At 47.1% G+C, this 19620-nt stretch overlaps 2 protein-coding genes across 9 annotated transcripts in view; one reads left to right on the top strand and one right to left on the bottom strand.

Moving 5' to 3' along the window:
- The window catches only part of MGST2 (microsomal glutathione S-transferase 2), a 38637-nt gene that overhangs the window by 13319 nt on the left and 5698 nt on the right, over positions 1 to 19620 (top strand). For 2 of the 3 annotated variants that reach the window (XM_077860975.1, XM_077860974.1), the window contains exons 3-5: positions 4288 to 4358; positions 7012 to 7093; positions 7542 to 7763. In XM_077860975.1, coding sequence (XP_077717101.1) covers positions 4288 to 4358; positions 7012 to 7093; positions 7542 to 7671 — 283 coding nt within the window. In that variant the 3' untranslated portion in view covers positions 7672 to 7763. Of the gene's footprint in view, positions 1 to 4287; positions 4359 to 7011; positions 7094 to 7541; positions 7764 to 19620 lie in introns of those variants that run through there. The other variant, XR_013358715.1, reaches the window with a different exon arrangement.
- Positions 12946 to 19620, bottom strand: part of MAML3 (mastermind like transcriptional coactivator 3) — a 406685-nt gene continuing 400010 nt past the window's right edge. For all 6 annotated transcript variants that reach the window (XM_077860960.1, XM_077860959.1, XM_077860962.1 and 3 more), the window contains exon 5: positions 12946 to 16067. In XM_077860960.1, coding sequence (XP_077717086.1) covers positions 15079 to 16067 — 989 coding nt within the window. In that variant the 3' untranslated portion in view covers positions 12946 to 15078. The remainder of the gene's footprint in view (positions 16068 to 19620) is intronic.

Below are 19620 nucleotides of genomic sequence, written 5' to 3'. Positions count from 1 at the left end.
TTACACGAGCTGGGCAAGTCTCAGGTGGTGGGGGGATGAGAAGCGGCAGCAACGTGGATGAGGTGCAAGCCTCCCTCCCTTATCTGCTCATCCCGTTGCTTATCAGCAGCATCCCTGAATTGGGGGTTTGACTCCTGCCCTCCTGACATCACAGGCAACTGCTCTCTGGTGTTCCCACACAAGGGTCACTTGACAAGGAGCAATTTAGATAGTTACAAATCTATATAGAAAGATTAACTTCCACGGCTTTCATCCCCGAGCCTTTTCTGAACATATTAACCTGTTGCTCTGACCCTCAGCCAGTGTAAATAATTGAAAAGACTCTCCAGGGTTAAAAGCCAGCAGACTGAGGCGGGGTCATCTGTTAATAGAGCAAGCTACTCAGGGCGGTGTGCAGCCCCCTGCTTCCCAACGAGCCACCAAGGAGCAAACGAAAACTTGAGAGAGGAAAACCTCCTAAGAAGCCTTTAGCTCACCTTGTCTGTTTTTACTTTTTTATTTTTATTTTTTTGTTTTTATTTTTTAAACATGTTATACCATTCGAAATTCACTCTAGCTAATCGGGTTTTTCCATCTGGTACCTGGTTCAGATTTTTCTCTGAACAGGATTGCTATACACAGTTTCCTGTTGTGTGTTTATTAGAACTCCACCAAAGAGCAGAGTAATTCAGAAGTGTTTGAGGTCAGAGGTGTCCCAAGTGACGTGTGCATGCTGAGGGTGCGCTGAGGAATCTGCTGGGAGGGTGAGGAGATTTTGGAGCTTCTTTTTATATTTGCTCTTAAAATCTCTTCCTTTAATTTCTATTTTGTGTGTGTTTTACGATGTATATGATATTCTCTTCCAGTTTGTATTAGTGGCGCTAATGAATCAACCCCATGTTCCCAGTGGCTTAACACAATGCAAGGTTACACCCTGTTCACACAGGGTCCCTCATGGGTGTTCCTGCTTGAGTGGCCTTCCATGTGGCCATGTAGAGGCCTATGCTCCGTCCATCTAAGGGGTCTATCCCCATCCATGTCCTCGGAGCTCTCTCCCCTCAACCAATGTATGTGTGGGGTGGGGAGGAGGGACCTTGGCACACCAGCTCCTTAATCATTTGTCTCAGAAGCGACAGGATTTACTTTCTCTTTCCATTGGCAAGAAGTAGCCCCACCCGAATCCTGGGAGGCCGGGAATCTAGTCCCTGGCTGGGCCGCTACCCCACAGCGCCAACTTCACACCATCTTTGTGGTCAGCTAGCTGCTTCGGCTACGCACAATAGGACGTGTGTTGCTGTTGTTGTTGTTTGTTGTTGTTGTTCTTAATGAGGTTATGCAACCATCAGAACTATACACATTTGGAGACTAGTGGTTTAGGAGCTGCTAAATTTGGCTGTCAGGCCAAAACTTGATCCTTTTTTCCAAAATGAGGTGAACTTAGCAGCATAGTTAATGAGGAAGACAGGATCAGTTGGTACTTAGTTCGGGACTGCCCTCACTCCTGCCAGCCCTCGGGCCCGAGGGGGACATTGCCGAGGCCCCACCGCCGGGCTCCCTTGGAACTGGGGATGACCCATGAGACGTTTCAGCAGCTTTAACTACTCCATCTCCGTAGGCTCCTTTAGGTCATCCTTTATGGTGACCGGCTCTTTCCAGTTGGCCCCGGGCTTTCCTGGTCTTAGTACTCAAAGTTCCATGTGCCAGGAAGCCCTCAGCTCCAGGCAGACCAAGACAAGTTATCTGGGACTGTCCTGGTTATAAAACTGAAAGAGTCCCATGTTCTGAAATCCTGCTCAGTCCAGGGTGATTGGTCCCCTGACTGTCTTTCTAGCAGATTCTGTTATTTGCCCCTGGGTAGAATTCGAGCCATGTCGTGACATCTGCCTATATATAGCAAAGGAAAAGCTGCTCCCTAATCATTTTATGGGAAACTTCAATATCAAAAGAGCACAGGAAAAAAAAAAAAGAGCACAGGATTACTGAGCAAAGAGGTCTCTAACTGCAGTGTGGACATGCAGGAAAGGGGTCGTAAGCAGCTCTACACTCTCTTCCCACACGAAGGGAAATGGGCACAGCCACTGCCAGCTGTTTCCTGTTGCATTTGGAGACTTTTCCCGAGGATCGCCTATAGTACGAGGACAGGCTGTATCTGCCTCTGTGTCCAAAAGAGACCAGAAATTATTTTCATTGTAGTTTTCTCATTGATGTAATTAGTCGTTGAGAGGACTGTTAAAGAACAGATCTTCAGAGCCTGGTCCCCTTGAGTTAAACAACGTTCACTCGCTGTGAACAGTCCTGGGGCACCTCCAGGCACGGACCATTTAGCTGTGGCTGCAGAAAGACCAGAGGGGGTGAAGAGGCTGTAAGGAACCTGTAGAATGGGATGCGAGGTATTTCAAGGCCAAGCAATCGTGGTATTCTCAGCAGGCAACCAGGAGAAGACCATCTGCGGACAGCTGGCCCCAGGCTGGCCATCGGAGGAGTATGCCCAGTCTCCGAGAGATGATGTTAAGTGGACAAAACCTCATTTCGGAGGGCCTAGGTCAGCAAAAGTGGGGCCAGGAGAAAAGTATAACAAGCAAAGCTACGACCTGAGGTCAGGGTGAGGCCAACGATGGCTAGCTGCTTCGAGGGGACAAACGGACTCATTTCTTGGGAGCCGAACTGCCCCAATATTCCAGGCTCTGCCCTCAGGGAGCACAAACGCAGTGACGTTCACACCCTTGCCTGAATCTCAATGGCTTCTAACCACCTCTGCTCACACCCAGGACCTCAGCACCCCCCCTTCCTTCCTGGGGCCCCACTGATTATGCACCTGGAAACAGCCCCTTCCGGCTAGCATTTCAAGGGAGGGAATGTGCAGCTGTCCTACTAGAGTCCTCCCCCAAATCCTGTGGATGCAAGCCCCATTAGCTTTGGGAGCTAGGTTCTCAGGGGCCCAGCCCTCAACTGGAAATCTTAAGAGCTGGAGTGCTATGCGTGGTCCTCAGGGAGAAGCTGGAAGTTGAGGACTCCTGCCTGACGGTGTGATGCTGTGCCAGGGGGAGAGGGAGTGACGTTCAGTGTGGTGGTTTTCTCCTTGCCTAAACTGTAGGAGTCACTCAGCTGGTTTGGGATTTCTTTCGGAGGGAACTGCTCTGCGTGTGGTTGTAGAATCAGTGTCTCCGTGGGAGGAGGAAGTTCAGGAGCCTACCTGTGTCGCCATCGTGGTGGCAAAAAGCAAAACAGAACAACTTTTTAAATTTTTATTTTTATTATTTATTATTATTATTATTATTATTTTATTTTTAAATTTTTTAATTAAGAAAAGAAAGCCACTCATGGTGACCTCGGTTAGAAGATATAGCTCTTCAAGAACCAGTATAACTATTTCTGGGCCAACTGCCTCATAACCTTAAGTAATCAAGCTTTAAGGAAGAATGTGGAATCATTTCTGATTCTATGCACTATGCGGCTTCCACCAGGATCAACTCGAGACCTCATTACAAGTTACATTAAGGTTCTTTCCGGTTGTAATATTGTCAGCAAGGAGCACAGCCAACCTAACCAAGACCACTTAGGGGCGTAGCATGGGAGGGATGAATATAATTCGTCTTTTTTCCCTTTGCTAGGTGCAGATGAATTACAGTTCCCAGAGAACGATTCCATTTTGCTTAAAATAGAATCAAATTTTCCGTCCAAGTCTTCTATGAATAGAGGCAATTTGACTTGCTGTTAGGACAGAGCTTTGGAATCTGGTGGGGACCTAGTACCTTTGATTCTCTGCAAGGCATCACTCAGCTTGTGCTCTCAGGACTTAGTTTTTTCCTCCATGAAACGGGAATGAAAAAATACTCGTTTACTTCTGGAGATTTTAGGGGAATTACCTAAAACCATTTTTTTTTTTTTTTTTTTAACTGCTGAGGAACTCAAGTGGAAGGCAATGAATATGTAAGAATTTTGGGGAAGAAAGCCTATTAATATAAACCGTGTTCCTTTCTGGGTTCTTTAGAGAAGATATGCAATGCATTTTAGGGTTAGAATCAAGGCCATCTCAAGATCTGTGTTTTGGAAAAGGGCTAGAATTCATTCCTAGCACCACTGGTGGCTCACGTGGAGGAGAGTGATTCTTGGCCGTGATCTAAGGTTGAAACAATTTTTGAGTCTTATCTTGGAAGACTCCTTTGACATGAAAACACACTAAGTTTTTATGTAATTCTTATATTATTTTTATAAGAAGAGGTTGGGCATTTGCCTCCAGATGAAAGCATACTACTTTGGTGTATAGTTTTCTCATAAAATAACCCGTGTCTTTATTTTTTCCTGCAGACAAAACTGTGTGGAGTTTTACCCCATATTTCTGGTTACATTGTGGATGGCTGGATGGTATTTCAATCAAGGTAATTTATTTATTTTTATTTTTTAAAGATTTTATTTATTTATTCATGAGATGCACACACACAGAGAGAGAGAGAGAGAGAGAGAGACAGGCAGAGGGAGAAGCAGGCTCCATGCAGGGACCTGATGCAGGACTTGATCCTGGGTCTCCAGGATCAGGCTCTGGGCTGAAGGCAGTGCTAAACCGCTGAGCCACCCAGGCTGCCCAATCAAGGTAATTTAAAAATACGGTCCACTCTGTTCTAATAATGACTGTGGTTCTTAGAACCCTGAAAGAACAGATGTGCAGCCATACATGTACTGATCCCAGAAATTGTTTTAAATGAAATTATCCATGGGTGCCTGGGTGGCTAAGCGGTTAAGCAACTGCCTTTGGCTCAAGTCGTGATCCCAGGGTCCCGGGATCGAGTCCTGCATCGGGCTCCCCGCGTGGAGCCTGCTTCTCCCTCTGCCTGTGTCTCTGCCTCACTCTTTCTCTGCCTTTCATGAATGAATGAATAAAATCTTAAAAAAAAAAATCTATGTTTGTGTGCATCAAAGAGTACTGCTCTGCAGGTAAGCTAACTTTGGCTTCACTTCAATTTAATTCAGTAATCAAACAAAAAACAAAAAAAAAAAAAACAAAAACTTGGAACAAACTGTATGCTGGGCCTTCCTGGATAGAAATGACATGAGCTCTGTCTTCAAATCTGATCCCTTCGTTCTAGTTTATCTGCAGCAATTCACTCTAATTATCATAGCTGTTATTTATTGAGCATTCACTATGTGCCAGGTCATGTTATAGATTTTTGAACCTCTCCACCATATCGGGTATATAAGGACTAAAAACCTTCTTATGAGGTAGGTTCTATAATTAGTGCGTACTTTACAGGGGAGGAAACTAAATCACGGGGTAAGTCATTTGTCCACCTTAACTTTCTTGAGTGTAGGAGAAAATTGGCTCTCAAGTACAGGCAGAGTCTGTAAGCATCTTCCCAATAACACACGCACCTTCTCTTGAGTTTGCAACTCTGTAGGCCTCTACCTTCTGTTTGGCTGGGAATATCCTTGGTGAGCGGAAGGCGTCCCCCCTTCTTCAACAGGGGGGCGGAGCAGCCTCAGCTACCCTAGTTGGACAAATTCAGTCTCTCTTGCTTTCTGATAACTTACCTCACCTCTGACGACTGGTTGCTACGATTTCAATAAACCCCAGTCCTGCTGCTTTCAAAGGCAGCCCCATCCTTGTCTTCATGTAATTTTTACTGTCAACTGAAGGATCTCAGATAAAATGTCCTTCAGAGAGAGACTGCCTAACTCTAGTCCAGCTCATGTTTTTGTTCCCTGAGGGCATGAACAGAGGCAGTTGTTCCTTGTCAGGTGAGGTGGCCTTTAACAGCTAATCAGAAAAGTGCCTTTGAGGATGGGGCTCCAGCTCTGCTATTTGACCCTCTGGATTTCACTGAGGTGGGCTGAATAAGGCGGCCCCAACCATCAGAAAAGGATTTTTTTGTCATAATTTTCCATTCTTTCCCATGAAAAATTAAGTTGCCTGTTAATTGGCCTGAAGAGGTCTCATTGGCTTCGTGGGAGTTAAGCCATTAGATGGGGTGTTTCAAACGTGCACCCTGCTCAGGATCTCAGAAAGGGGTTTTGTTTTTTTAAGTTTTTTTTTCTATATTTATTTATTTGGGGGAGTGAGAGCAAGCAAAGAGGGGAAGGAGCAGAGGGAAAGAGATAAGTCATTAGACGTGCTGAATGTGGAGTTCAATATGGGGCTCGACCTTGTGACCTTGAGATCATGGCCTGAGCTGAAACCAAGAGCTGTATGCTTAACCGACTGAGCCACCCAGATGCCCCTAGAAAGTCTTCTTATGCCCCTGCTTGCCAGACATCTTCAGAGGCAAACACTATTCTGGTCTTTTTCATCATAGTTTAGTTTTGCCCATTCTAGAACTTTACATAGTTGGAATCATATAGTATGTACTCTTGGGCAACGCCGTATTCACTCAGCAAGATGTTGAGACTCACCATGTTGTTGCAAGTGCCCATGTCTTTTCATTGCCGAGCGCTGTTCTGTAGGATGATTATCTCAGTTTGGTCATCCACTCTCCTGTTGGTAGGTTTCCGGGCTCTTTCCATTTTTCCCATTATGAATAAAGCTGCAATGGACATTCTGTACAAGTCTTGTTATGGACACGTGCTTTCATTTCTTTTGGGTAAATAGGTAGGCATGGGATTGCTGGGTCAAAAGTATGCTTAGCTCCATCAGAAACTACCAGAACTTTTCCCCGAGTGGCTGTACTATTTTTCATTCCCCCTAATAATGTATGGGCCAAAATTTTATGTTGTTGGTCTGTTTAAGTTCTAGCCATTCCAGGGAGTATGCAGCGGTGTCATCCCATCGTGGTCTTAAGATGCAGTTTGCCGATACTGACTGCAGTTAAATAATGTTGAAAAAATTCTCGTGTGCTTATGGGTCCCTTGCTCATCTTCCTGCATTAATTATCTATTCAAATATTTTGCGCATTAAAAGAATTAAGTTATTTTCTTTTCACGATTGAATTGTTGGAGCTGTTTGGGTATTCAGGACACGTGCATGTTCTGCAAGCATTTTCTGTTTTCATGCATTTTGAGAGCCCGCCATCATATTCCGTGTCTTCTCTATTTTCTCTCTAGTTTTTGCTACTTGTCTCGGTCTGGTGTACATATACGCCCGTCACCAGTATTTCTGGGGATATTCAGAAGCAGCTAAGAAAAGGTAAGGAGAACCTACAAATTGGGTGTTTAGGCAAAGAGTAGCAGGATGGAGTCTGACTTAGGTGTGTGCGTGTTCCTGAGGATAGTGACTGCTCCGAAGGCCGCGATGGCACGAGTGACCTGTGTGCCATGCACAGCCAGGTGTGAGATGGGAGCCTCAAGTGCAAACTATGCCCTGGATGTGCGCTCGTGGCCGCCATACTTTAAATTCTTGCAAGAATTGTGCACTATCTCCAAAAAGTTGCAAAGCAAATAATCCTGCCCAGTCTTGATCATCCTTTGAATGTTCAAAGGAGCCAACTAACCTCTGTGGCTAGGCATCCTCTTCAATTTATGTGATGAATCAAGATTTCCAAATGGCAAAAGCATAGAGGTCCAGCCTACCTCAGGACACCTCCCTTCATCCCTGCAGCTAGTTATCAACTCTCTGCCACATGTCTGTCCTGCAGGATCACCGGTTTCCGGCTGAGTCTGGGGTGTCTGGCCTTGCTGACAGTCCTGGGAGCCTTGGGGATTGCAAACAGCTTTCTGGATGAATACCTGGACCTCAATGTCATCAAGAAACTGAGACACTTCTAATGTTCCCCCCTTCCTTTGCCCAAAGGCTTGCAGAAGCTATTTCCACTCTGAAGGTTATATGGGGTCACTTGATAAATTTTTAAAAAGAAAAATCTTTACTTTGTTTTCCTTGAAATGGCTTTGTAGGAACATACCCTGTAGAGAAGACATTTCCTGCTTAAGAATTAAAGTCGGCTATGAGGGGATCGAGCCGTACCCTCAGTGGAAGTGCACAGAGCCCTGGCTTTTGAAGTGCATGCTGAAGTCATGATTGCTTAGGTGGGGAATAAACAGCCCGACCATGAGCTGGGCTTCCTGTGGGACCACCATGGTCACCTGCCCCTAAGACCACTTCTCCCCTGACGGATGCTAATAAGGAGCCAAGCTCACTTTATTGGTGGTAGGAAAGCAACAGATGGCTGCGTGTGGGGGAAGTCAGGCAGATGTGTGGAGTAGCCAGAGAAGAGCCATTGACTAATAGCACAAAATGAATCTGGTTGCGGAATGTTCTTGATAAAGAAAAAACGAAAAGAAAAAAAAAAAAAGAGGCCTATCTTTTTTTTTTTTTTTTTTTTTTAAGGCCTATCATTTTTAAGGAACCATCCAGAGACTGTGTGCAGTGATAGCGAGGATGCTAGCTGTCCTGTGTCACATGGGACTTGGGGCCCGCAGCTGTTGTGACACAGAGATGCAGTCACTGTGTGGCACGGTGCAAATGACCCTTCTTTACTTTCCTCATCTGTAAAGTGGGAATGAGTTCACCTCACAGTCTTCAGGTACTTTAGGAAATTGGGAATTATGAGCACATAGGACACATTTTAACGTCAGGAAAAGGGCTCTCTGTCAATTCTTCTAAAGCAAGTGGACAGCCTTGAGGCTGTTGCAGGCATCTTCAAGACGCTGTCTATTGGGACTTTTCTTTTTTTGTGTGGCTACAGAAGAAGTTTTAAAGACGATGAATAACAGAAAATGAAATAAAGGCATTTAAAAACTAGTGTCTCCAGAATAGGGGGGAAGATAGGACAAGCCCTTGACTCCCAAAGAGCAGTACTAAATATTCCAAATGCCCTGAGAACATCGTGATCTGGGAATGGGGATATCAGGTTCCCTCCATTCACTGGCTGTTTGCCTGGCATAAGGCACCTCATCAATGGGGCGGGGGGGGGGGGTGTAGTGAAGAAGTGAAGACCAGAGCCAGACCACACTGTTCCTCTTCTAGCACTTGTAGGCCATGCTGCTGCAGCACTCTGGCTCTCTGCCTCTGCTTTCCCTGGGCAAAATGGGGTTGTTGCTCACTCTAAAATGCTGTGTCTCTTTCTTTCTTTCTTTCTTTTTTTAAGATTTTATTTATTTATTCATGAGAGACAGAGAGAGAGAGAGAGGCAGAGACACAGGCAGAGGGAGAAGCAGGCTCCATGCGGGGAGCCCGATGCGGGACTCGATCCCAATACCTGGGAGCACAACCTGAGCCAAAGGCAGATGCTCAACCACTGAGCACCCGGGTGCCCCAAATGCTGTGTTTCTATGGTCTTTTTTACTTTTTAGTATTCTGATCAGTTCTGGTGACTTGACACTTTAATTGTTTTACACGTGGAAGACAAGGAAGAAAGAGTGCAAATGTTTGACCCTCAAGAACAATTACTGCATAATCATATCCATAGGAAATGGGGGCAAAACACAACTGCCCCAATCCTACACTTTAAGATCTATAAACAATTTCTATTTTGCATCTGAATTGGAGCTATTTAAAAAGGTAAACTACAAGGGCACCTGGGTGTCTCAGGGGGTCAAGGTCAAGCGTCTACCTTCCACTCAGGTCATGACCCTTGGGGTCCTGACCAGGTCCTCAGCCTGGAGTCTGCTTCTCCCTCTCCCTCAGACACTCCCTCTGCTTATGCTCTTCTCTCAAATAAATAAAATCTTAAAAAAATAAAAGGGTAAACTACAAGTTCACACACACAGAATTTAGCTGAAAACTTGTGGAAAAAGATGGGTGCACTAGGATATCAGAGCTTTGTATCCGTAGACATCTGAATCATAAAATTTATTTCCTTTGTTCTAATTCTATTGTCACCAAGGCAACCTCTTATTTTAATTCCTATAAATTTGGCTACAAGGAGGAAACACACTGGCCTGAGAGATGTGAGTTTCCGATCTGAGAGTTATATATATATGTTTTGTATATTAATGAGTTCATGGGGTTTATTTTTAGAAATCAGGTTGTCTCAAGAAAATGTTATGAAAAAAGGGATGGGGAACTATTCTATATTAAAAAGAGTCTTAAGAGGCATAAAAACCAAATGGCAATATGAGATCCTTGATCAAATCCTGGTTGGAAAAAAAACAAACAACAACAACAACAACAACAAACCCAGCTGTGGAAGACATTTGGGAGACAATTGGGACAATCTGAATATAAAGTGAGAATTAGATGATATTAGGGAATTAATGTTAATTGTGTGAGGTGTGATAACGATCTTGTAGCTAAGGAAGAGAATGTCCTAATTCTTGGGAGCTGCTTGTTGAGGGGTTGAGGGGTGAAGTAGCTGAACGGGTATAACTTATTTGAAATGGTTCTGCAAAGTATGTATGTAAAGCACATATGGCAAAGTATTAGTTTCTAAACTGAGGCAGGTGTGTGGTTATTCATCGTACTGTCTACTTTTCTGTCCAATAGAATGTTCATAATGAAAAGTTTAAAGATCATTTCTAAGAAGTTAAAACCTAAAATCAGATTTTTGGTTTCAGCTCTGAAGTTTTTTTTTTTTTTAAATTGAGCACTACATGCTTGCTTTGGGATCTGTGGGACTGATGGGGCCGCAGCATGAGCGGTGGCCTAGCAGCTGTCCGGGGCATGGCAGGGTCACTTGGGCCCCACTTGTGTGGATGCTGCCATAATTGCCTCCACCTGTTGCATGAAATCAGACAGGTTGTGGTAGCTTACCCAGGAGACACCAGAGTGGGAGTCAGATGTCCTTGGAACTTAAAAAGAGACCAGAGGACAAAACTGAAGAGAGAAGAGGGGGAAAAAAACAAAAAAATAAAATGATACAGGGCCGGGCATACAAACAAGTAGCCCTGTTCCCTTCCCAGGCACTTCCCCTCCCCCTTTACAGGGTTGGTGGTGGGTGCCGTATTTGTTAATACGGAAAAATACCAGGTCATTTGTTTTTTGCTCTTTGTCTCCAATTTTCCTTGAAAAGAATGGTCACAGGCTCCTCAGGTGAGAGAGCTCACCTGATGCTTCTGGGCACTCCTTAACTTTCAGCACTAAAATACATCTTTCTCACTGGGACAGATGCTTCGTGGCTTCCTGGGTAGATGTCTACTTTCTGCTTCTTCCCCCTTCACACACTTACCGCACTGGGATTTGCGGATTGTAAATAGGTCCCTAAGATTACTTACTAGGAGTCGTTCCGAAGGAGAAGGGGCTGCCGTTCGTCCAGTGCACAACACACTTTCGTGTGAATGAAAACGTGTGGTTTTAGTTACTCGGGACTAGACTAAGTACTGCACTCTTCTGTTTATCAGCCTTCCCACCCTCCTGCCCCTACCGCCCGAATCCGTTCATCCTTCAACCTCCTGTTACCTGCAGGAGTGCTGAGCCTCATTGGCACAGAGCCTGGCGTCCCACTGTTCCCTCCAGCCCTGAACCCCAGGCCCCTGGGGGGAGGGCTGGCCTCTTCGTCCACTGCAGTCTTCGTCTTCGTCTTGGTTGGTACGCATTAAAACTCACCTTTGTTTTGGGTCTGTTTTTTTTTTTCTTTTCTTTTTAAGATCTTATTTATTTATTCATGAGAGACGCACAGAGAGAGAGAGAGAGAGATTGAGAGGGAGGCAGAGACCCAGGCAGAGGGAGAAGCAGGCTCCATGCAGGGAGCCCGACATGGGACTCGATCCCGGGTCTCCAGGATCACGCCCAGGCTGAAGGCAGGTGTTAAACCACTGAGCCACTCAGGGATCCCTGTTTTGGGTCTGTTTTTGATGATGATTTTATTCCGTGCTTGTGGCCTATTTTGCTGCTTAACCCAGATGGTTTTGAATCGTGTCGTTTGACTATGCTTTTTCCAGTTTGATGGGAAGTCTTAAGTCAAGTCTCCTAGAAGGGGAGGGGTGGAGTCACATGTGTGTGATTCACCAACGGAGGGCCCCCAGGAGGGTAATCAGAACAGAGTGGGGAAGGGCGAGAAGCCAGGTAAGGGGCAACTAGAGGCAAAGTCCCAGCCTTTGCCCGATCCCACAGCGGGGCTCTAGAACCTACATCCTACCTTGGAGCTCATCCAGGCTACCTGACCCCGTCCTCACACTCTAGCACTAGTGGGTCACTGACTCCCGTGGATCTGGAGAAATGTACACTTCTTACCATCCCCAATAACCTGTAGATGGTGCAGGCAAAGCCAGGCCCGGGCCCAGGGCGGTCCTTCGGAGAGAGATGCGGCCAGGGCTGGTGGAAATGAGGTGTCCATGGGGTATGTGCGTGGGTGCGTGCACAGGCGGTGTCCACTATAGTGGGGCAAGGCCCCTGTGTTACTTTCCCTTCCATATATTCCTTGAGGTTTCTTCCTTCTTTCTTCCATTTATTTATTTTTAAAGATTTTTATTTATTCATGAGAGACAGAGGCAGAGACATAGAGGGAGAAGCAGGCTCCCTGTGGGGAGCCCAATGCGGGACTTGATCCCTGGACCCGGGATCACACCCTGAGTCCAAGGCAGATGCTCAACCACTGAGCCACCCAGGCAGCCCTTTTTTTTTAATGAAAATTTTATCATCAATTTTCTAAATCATCTGAATGAACCAGTTGAAAACTGAATTGTGGGGATCCCTGGGTGGCTCAGCGGTTTAGCGCCTGCCTTCGGCCCAGGGTGTGATCCTGGAGTTCTGGGATCGAGTCCCACGTCGGGCTCCCTGCATGGAGCCTGCTTCTCCCTCTGCCTGTGTCTCTGCCTCTCTCTGTGTGTGTCTCTCATGAGTAAATAAATAAAATCTTAAAAAAAAAAAACTGAGTTGTTTCAGCACGAATCTACAAATGGGAGGGACTTCAGTAGGTTCCTTTCAACGCTAACTTTTTTCTTCCCTTTGCTACATCCCTCGGGTTGCAAAGTTTGAAAGTTTTAGTTATGTGGTTGAATTAAAGTGACTGGAAATGATTGATCTCCACTGTTAAATAAAGGTTGAATGATATCAAGAATTTTGAGACAAGAACTGCAGTTAATCAACTAAAACCCAGGCATTGTATATCTGTTGAATTTAGGTGGGAGATCCAGTGACAATCCTAAAATAAACTATGCTTTGGGTTGATTCAGATAATGATCTTTTATTTGTTTTCTTTTCTTTAAAAGTGGTATGTCAACATCACTTCATTTCTACATTTCAGAGTTCTGTACATTTCTTAAAAGGAAATAAGCAATGCTCAATGTACAAAGTAAAAACAGAAAACTAGAAAAATCTGAATAAAATGGAGCAAGTTGCCATAGGTCATACAGTACAAATTAGTCATTAGATGTCATCTGAAGTGCAATATACCACTGCTGTGATGATGAGTTAAGGAATGAAATAAAAATACTCTATTTTAAACAAACAGTATATATATATTTATATGTATATTTTTTACAGATAGTAGACCCAGTGATATCTGCAGTATTGTAAAAACTTATTTACAAATAACTTTTTTTTTTAGACATTACATATACATCAGCACCGTAGTAAAAACAAAAACAAAAACAAAACAAAACAACCTTATGAAAGTCTACCTCTCTATTGAGTTGGTCCCAGTACTAAGCATTTGGAGGAAGCTATTAAAAGGTAATGGAGCCCCCCGCACCCCCTCAGCCACCTCCAGTTTCTCATCATTGCTTCTATGTTTCCTGTACCTTTCAGATAAAGGTAATGGTTTTCCGTCTTGCTCGTTTACTTCGTTTGTTTGTTTTTTTGGTTTTTATCTGTTTCTACTCGAGACTTTCCATGGCGGGGTGTCCCTCCCAGGCGAGGAGGTCGTGGTCAGCTGCCACCACCTGTTCCCAGGAGGAGCACAGCCCAGGTCTGGGCCTCCTCTGTCCTCCAGCCCGCCCTGGCTTGGTGCATCCACCACCTCGACGTGCGAGCAAAGCCAGTGGCAGTGTGTGCACCCCGCCTTCCACGGAGCCCCCGCCTCAGCCCCCCTTGAGTGGGCCCCAGAGGGAGCCAGGCTTTGGGACACGCAGGGAGCGAGCATGTGGTGGGGGCCGAGCACTGGCCCCCCCAGTTCTCTAGACGAGGATGAGGCCACAAGGCCTGCAGAGGCTGCGAGGGCCTCGGGCTCCGGAGCCCAGGCTGCCCAAGCCTCGCACAGACCTTGCCGGGGGACGGGAGAGAGTCCCAGAGAGGACACCTGTACGGGCTCTTGGAGCGGAGGACTTTGCCCCCGTGGAAGGAGCCGTGTCTTCCTCCTGTTTATTGTCCAGACGTGTCAGGTGGAGCAAGTGACTTAGCAGTTCCTTGTCCCCCAGTGTTCTGGGTTGGGCTTTCTGGCGAGGCCAGCTTCGCAGCATCGCCCCTGGGCTGCTTCTACGGGGGGCCAGCGTGGGTGCCCCTGGGCGGGCCTCACGGGGGCTCACAGCAGCTCACCGGGGAGCTCAGAGGGCCGGCCTGCCTGCCGGGCCGGAGAGCTGCCCCCCAGCCACCGTCGGGGGGCCGACTCCAGTGCCGCCTTCGCATCCCAGGCCTCATCGAAGTTCCCGCATCCGTTCTGTTCCAGGCCCCCCAACGCAAAAGCTTTATCTGCCAGCGTCTACGTGGACCAGCCGGGGCAGGATGGGGCGGAGGCCCGAAGCGCCGGGGCAGTGCTGTGGGGGAGGCGGGATGGCCTCGGTGCACCTGCGGGACACGGCACCCCGCTCTGGGGCGCACCCCCCCCGGGTCCGTGTGAGGGGCTCCTGAGGGCCAGCACCGGGCAGCAGCCAGGCCTCCCGGGACCTGTCCCCGGCCTCGGCTGACGCCCCCATACAGTGAGTCCTGGCGCCTGACCCTGACCGGCGGCCTCGGCTCCCGGAGGGCCGGCCTCCTGCCCCACCTGCCTCACCTGCCTCCACCTGGGGCTGAGCAGCTCCCGGAGGGCCGGCCGCCTGCCCCACCTGCCCCACCTGCCCCACCTACCCCATCTGCCTCTACCTGGGGCTGGGCAGCTCCGGGAGGGTTGGCCTCCTGCCCCTCCTGCCGCACCTGCCGCACCTGCCTCCACCGCGTCTCCCTCCGTGCGGCGGCCCGGCGCGGCGCGGTTGGCCCGATGGCCGCGGGGAGCGGGGGGAGCAGGCCCGGGCCCGGCGGGGCACCCGGCGCTCTCCCGGTCGGCCGGCTGCAGTTCTGCTCAGTTTACGGGGTCGACGAAACAAAACCGGGGCCGGCTCGACAGCCTGTTTCCCTGTCACGCGCGGGCTCCTGGGGCTCCCCGGCTAGGGGTTCCCGAACAGCTCGTCGAGCTCCTGCATCCACTCGTCCCCCGGCCCCGCCTTGATGATGGAGTCCACGAGGTCCGCGCCGTCGGGGAGCCCGGGGAACGGAGCCGCGGCCGCGTCGCCGCCGAAGCCGTAGGGCCCGTCCTGCGGGGGGTTCCGCTCGTAGGCCTGGCCCGGGCCGAAGCCGCCGCTGGGCACCTGCTGCGGCGCCGGGGGCGGGCCGAACGGCGGCAGCCCGGGCACCCCCTGGCCCAGGCCGGACAGGAGCATCGGCCTGGCCTGGCCGCCGCCCTGCTGCCCCGGGAGCGCGGGCATCACCTGCCGACCTGCGGCCGCCGGGGCGAGGGGCCTGGGGGCGCCCGCGGCCGCGTCCACCACGGGGCCCAGCGCCTGCGGGAAGTGCTGCTTGCTCAGCCGCGGCTGGCCAGCCTGCAGCGGGTAGCCGGCGCCGTTGTTGAAGGAGCCCAGGTCCCCACTAGTCCTCCCGGGCACCCCCTGCAAGCTCCTCTGCTGCCAGCCCTGTGTCCCCTGCTGGACGGTCCCCAGGATGCCCTGCAGCCGGGGCGGGCCCTGGGGCCTCGGCAGGGCCTGGCTCACCGGCCCCTTCATCTGCGGGTGCTGCTGGGCCATGGCCGAGTTCACCAGCATGCTCTGCCCAAAACCACTCACCATGCCCACCCCTGGCCCGGAGGCGGGCGGCCTTGTCCCCTGGGCTTGGCTGTGTGCGATGCCCATGCCACTTTGGTTTGGGTGCTGCAACATTTGGGTCATTCCTGTGCTCATGTTGTACATTCCCGGCTGGCTGGTAGGCGGGTTGCTGTAAGGGGCCAGTCCCATCTCCGACTGGGCTGGGGCCGTGCCCATGGTCCCCGGGTTCTGCGAGGGCCCCATGCCCATCATGCCTGCGTTCTGTGCCATCAACCGTGACGTTCGAATGCTCTGGAGGGCTGCCTGGCTTCTCACGGCTGCTATATCCTGGGGAGAACCTACAGGGGAGAGTAAGACATACCCGTTCACTCCTCGCCATCAACAACTTACGTGTTGTTGGGATTGTCTTCAGGCATGACAAACACTTCCACCGGAAAGGGTCTACTCTGATGATAAGTCCTTAGTAAGCAACAGTCATTCTTCTATAACATACGGTGATCGTAAAAAAAAATTCAGAAACTATCGAAAAGTACAGAGATGAAAACTGAAGTTACCTGAAACCCCCCACCCAGAGGTAACCACTGCTAACTCCTATAAACAGACACGCGAAAATAGAGATGTACAGGACCCACGCTTTTGTAGTTGGCTTGATATACTCTGCTATTATTGTTCACATCTGAAAAGCAAATTGTTTCTCACTCATCTTGCTATGATGCCCTCCTCAACCAATCAGATCCCATTATTCTTGGAGGTGAGAGGGAATTCACCTCCTGGGCTAGATTAAGAAGAAACGGCTGACCACTTTGTGTCTTCTCTTTGTGAAGCGGAACATGGTTCAGTAGAGAATACTATCAATAAAGAGCATTACACTAATTTCCCTTCAGACTCGAGCAGGATTCGAGAGGTTAAAGGCCACCGCTTCTGCTATGAAGCTGTTTCGACAGATGGGACATTTTTTGGATCCACTCTATAGATTTCCACATGCTCCAGATTCTCTGAATCATAACCTGTCCGTGCAAACTGGCCAGCTTCCTGAGCTAGAAAAAGAAATCATCCTGTTTCTTGTTCCTCAGCAGTGAACTTTATCCATTTCTTTTTTTTTTATTAAGGTTTTATTTATTTATTCATGAGAGACAGAGAAAGAAAGGGAGGCAGGGACAGAGGGAGAAGCAGGCTCCCCGCAGGACAAGGAGCTCGACGTGGGGCTCGATCCCAGGACCCCGAGATCATGACCTGAGCTGAAGGCAGATGCTTCACTGAGCCACCCAGGTGCCCCGACTTTCTGCATTTCTGCAGCCAAGTCCACTCAACTCCTTCAAATAGGCACTATTTCTCTTAGCAGATGGCTAACATGGTTTTAATGATGTTTAAAAGTTGGCCAGAGTATGAATGCCAACTCCTTTAACTCTAATTAGGCATTACAGTGAGTCCCTCTTTACATGGTCCTAGGAAATTTCCAGATTCTCCAGCCAAGAGAATAGAAATGTCACCCTCAGAACTCTGGTCAATGTTGTAAAGGGCTAGGAGGTGCACAAAAATGAGTTTTTTTTCCTGTGTCCCTGCTAATGATTAAGTCTATGAGACAAAGAAAAATAGTTTTTTTTTTTTTTGGACACTTAAAAAAGATGCAGCATGGGAGCCAATCGATATTATAAGCAAATGCGATACTACCTGGAACTGGGTTGAGAAACCAGATGAGAACAGTGTAAGCTTGTTAAGCCTGGCACCTGGGCAGTAAGTGTGTTTCTATCTTCCTGATGGGGTTATTGATTTTTGGGCAGCACATATGTCTCCATATTTTCTTTCTTTCTTTAAGAAAGAAAATTATGGGAATTTTCATTATAACTTAAGTTTTTGTGGCTTGAGATCAATATCATGCTGCATTGAGAAATGAAATGGTTTCTGTGGGCAAAGCTGGAAGGGCTGGGGGGAGAGCTCTAGAAATGTTTCAGTTTTCTGTTTTAAGCTTCATTATATCTAAGTGATTTAAAAAAAAATCAAAAGTTCCTGTTAAACACTGGATGGAAGTCTATATTGCAATTTGTAATCTTGTTACGAAGTTTTGTGACCTTAACGACTAAATCTGTATTGACTGCATGGCCAATCTGATCAACTGTGGTGAAATGGGTTATTGAGTTGTTTATAAAAAAAATTTAAGGAGAAAATATTGCTGACTCAGAGACTGATTGGCTAGACCCAAATTACATAAACAGGCTGATGAGCTGCTGGAAACAAAAAGACTTTCATATTTTGGACATTTTTCTTGTATGTTTATAAACGCTATGTTGAGGGACTGGAGATGGTCTGGGCTACTTTGGTGAGTGGGATATAGGTGCCTCTCTTCAGAGGACAGAAATGCTGCAATGCCTTTTAAGAGGTATTGAAGCCTTAATCCAAGCCAACCTCTATTTTTATATACGATGACTGTCTTATCTAGGTGGAACTCTTAAGAAAAACAAAAGGGGGCATTTTATTTTATTTTATTTTTTTTTAAAAGGGGGCATTTTAAAACCAGCAATCAAGGGACGCCTGGGTGGCTCAGTGGTGGAGCCTTTGGCTCAGGTCATGACCCTGGGTCCTGGAATCAGGTCCTGCATCAGGGTCCCTGCATGGAGCCTGCTTCTCCCTTTGCCTGTGTCTCTGCCTCTCTCTCTGTGTCTCTCGTGAATAAAGAAGTAAAATCTTAAAAAAAAAAAAAAAAAAAAAAAGAATCTCTAAAACCAGCAATCAGCATCTTATTTTTATCCCAAGGAGAAAGCAAAACACTTTTATTCATCTAGTTTTATGCTTTTAAAAATATATAGAGAAAAAAATGCAAATGTGCCCAGAGAACTACCTTGTCTTTATCTGATTACTATATATGTTAAATAATAGACTAATTTTTTCTTCTTTTATTTTTAGCCAAAACAGGTATTATTGTGGGACACTGTACTCAAATTAATTTTCTTGTCCACTGGTTAACGTAACAATGTCAAAGAAAATCCTCCATATTCAAATAGAGATCATGTGCAATTTTTTCTTAAAAGGGTCTGTTTTCCTTTTTCACTCACAGGAAGCCTGTATTTGTGAAAAATAAGCATTTCTCCATAGGCATGTAACATTGCCCAGAGGCATAAAACTCAATAAGAGAAAGATAGTCATTAAACCTTTGAAATGTGTAGTGGTGAGAATGCGTGGAGGTTCTCATGCAAGTTATTCCTAACAGAACTCTCCAAGGACAATACTTCTTATCTACCAATTTGCTATTTTCCCAGATACATAACATTATGATATCTAAGGTGTTAGTAAAATAAAATAGGGAAGGGAGTAAAAAAAAAAAAAAAGAAAAGAAAAGAAAAAAGTGTATAAAAATCAGCTCAGGGACCCTACAATGTCACCGGCTGCTTATATTAAGTACAGCTAAATTTCTAGGTTGATTACCTAGGGGGTGGGATTTTAGAAAAGTTCAGAGTAGAACTTTTAAACTGGACCCAAAGCATACAGAATAATTCGAAATACAGAAGAAGTATTAAATTTCGGTGGGTCCCTTTATTCCAAAAGATAATGAATGAGTTATGAACCTAGAAAAGTCAAGGGATGCTATGCTGGGTTTAGAGGATTTCATTTTTTTTAATTAGTTCTTAATAGAAATCATTGGTTTGGGATGCCTGGGTGGCTTAGTGGTTGAGCGTCTGCCTTCAGCCCAGGAAGTGATCCTAGGGTCCCGGGATCAAGTCCTGCTTGGGGCCCCCTGCATGGAGCCTACTTCTCCCTCTGCCTCTCTCTCTCTCTCTCTGTGCCTCTCATGAATAAATAAAATAAAATAAAAAAAAAAAGAAAGCAAACGAGGTTAAAAAAAAAAAAGAAAAAAAAAATGCAACCAACCCCAACCCATCCCCAATATTTCTCTTA

This window comes from Canis aureus, chromosome 20 (genome assembly GCF_053574225.1).
Source record: "Canis aureus isolate CA01 chromosome 20, VMU_Caureus_v.1.0, whole genome shotgun sequence".
Taxonomy (NCBI): domain Eukaryota; kingdom Metazoa; phylum Chordata; class Mammalia; order Carnivora; family Canidae; genus Canis; species Canis aureus.
The sequence above is the reverse complement of the archived record's forward strand: the minus strand, read 5'-3'. Positions and strand labels throughout refer to the sequence as shown.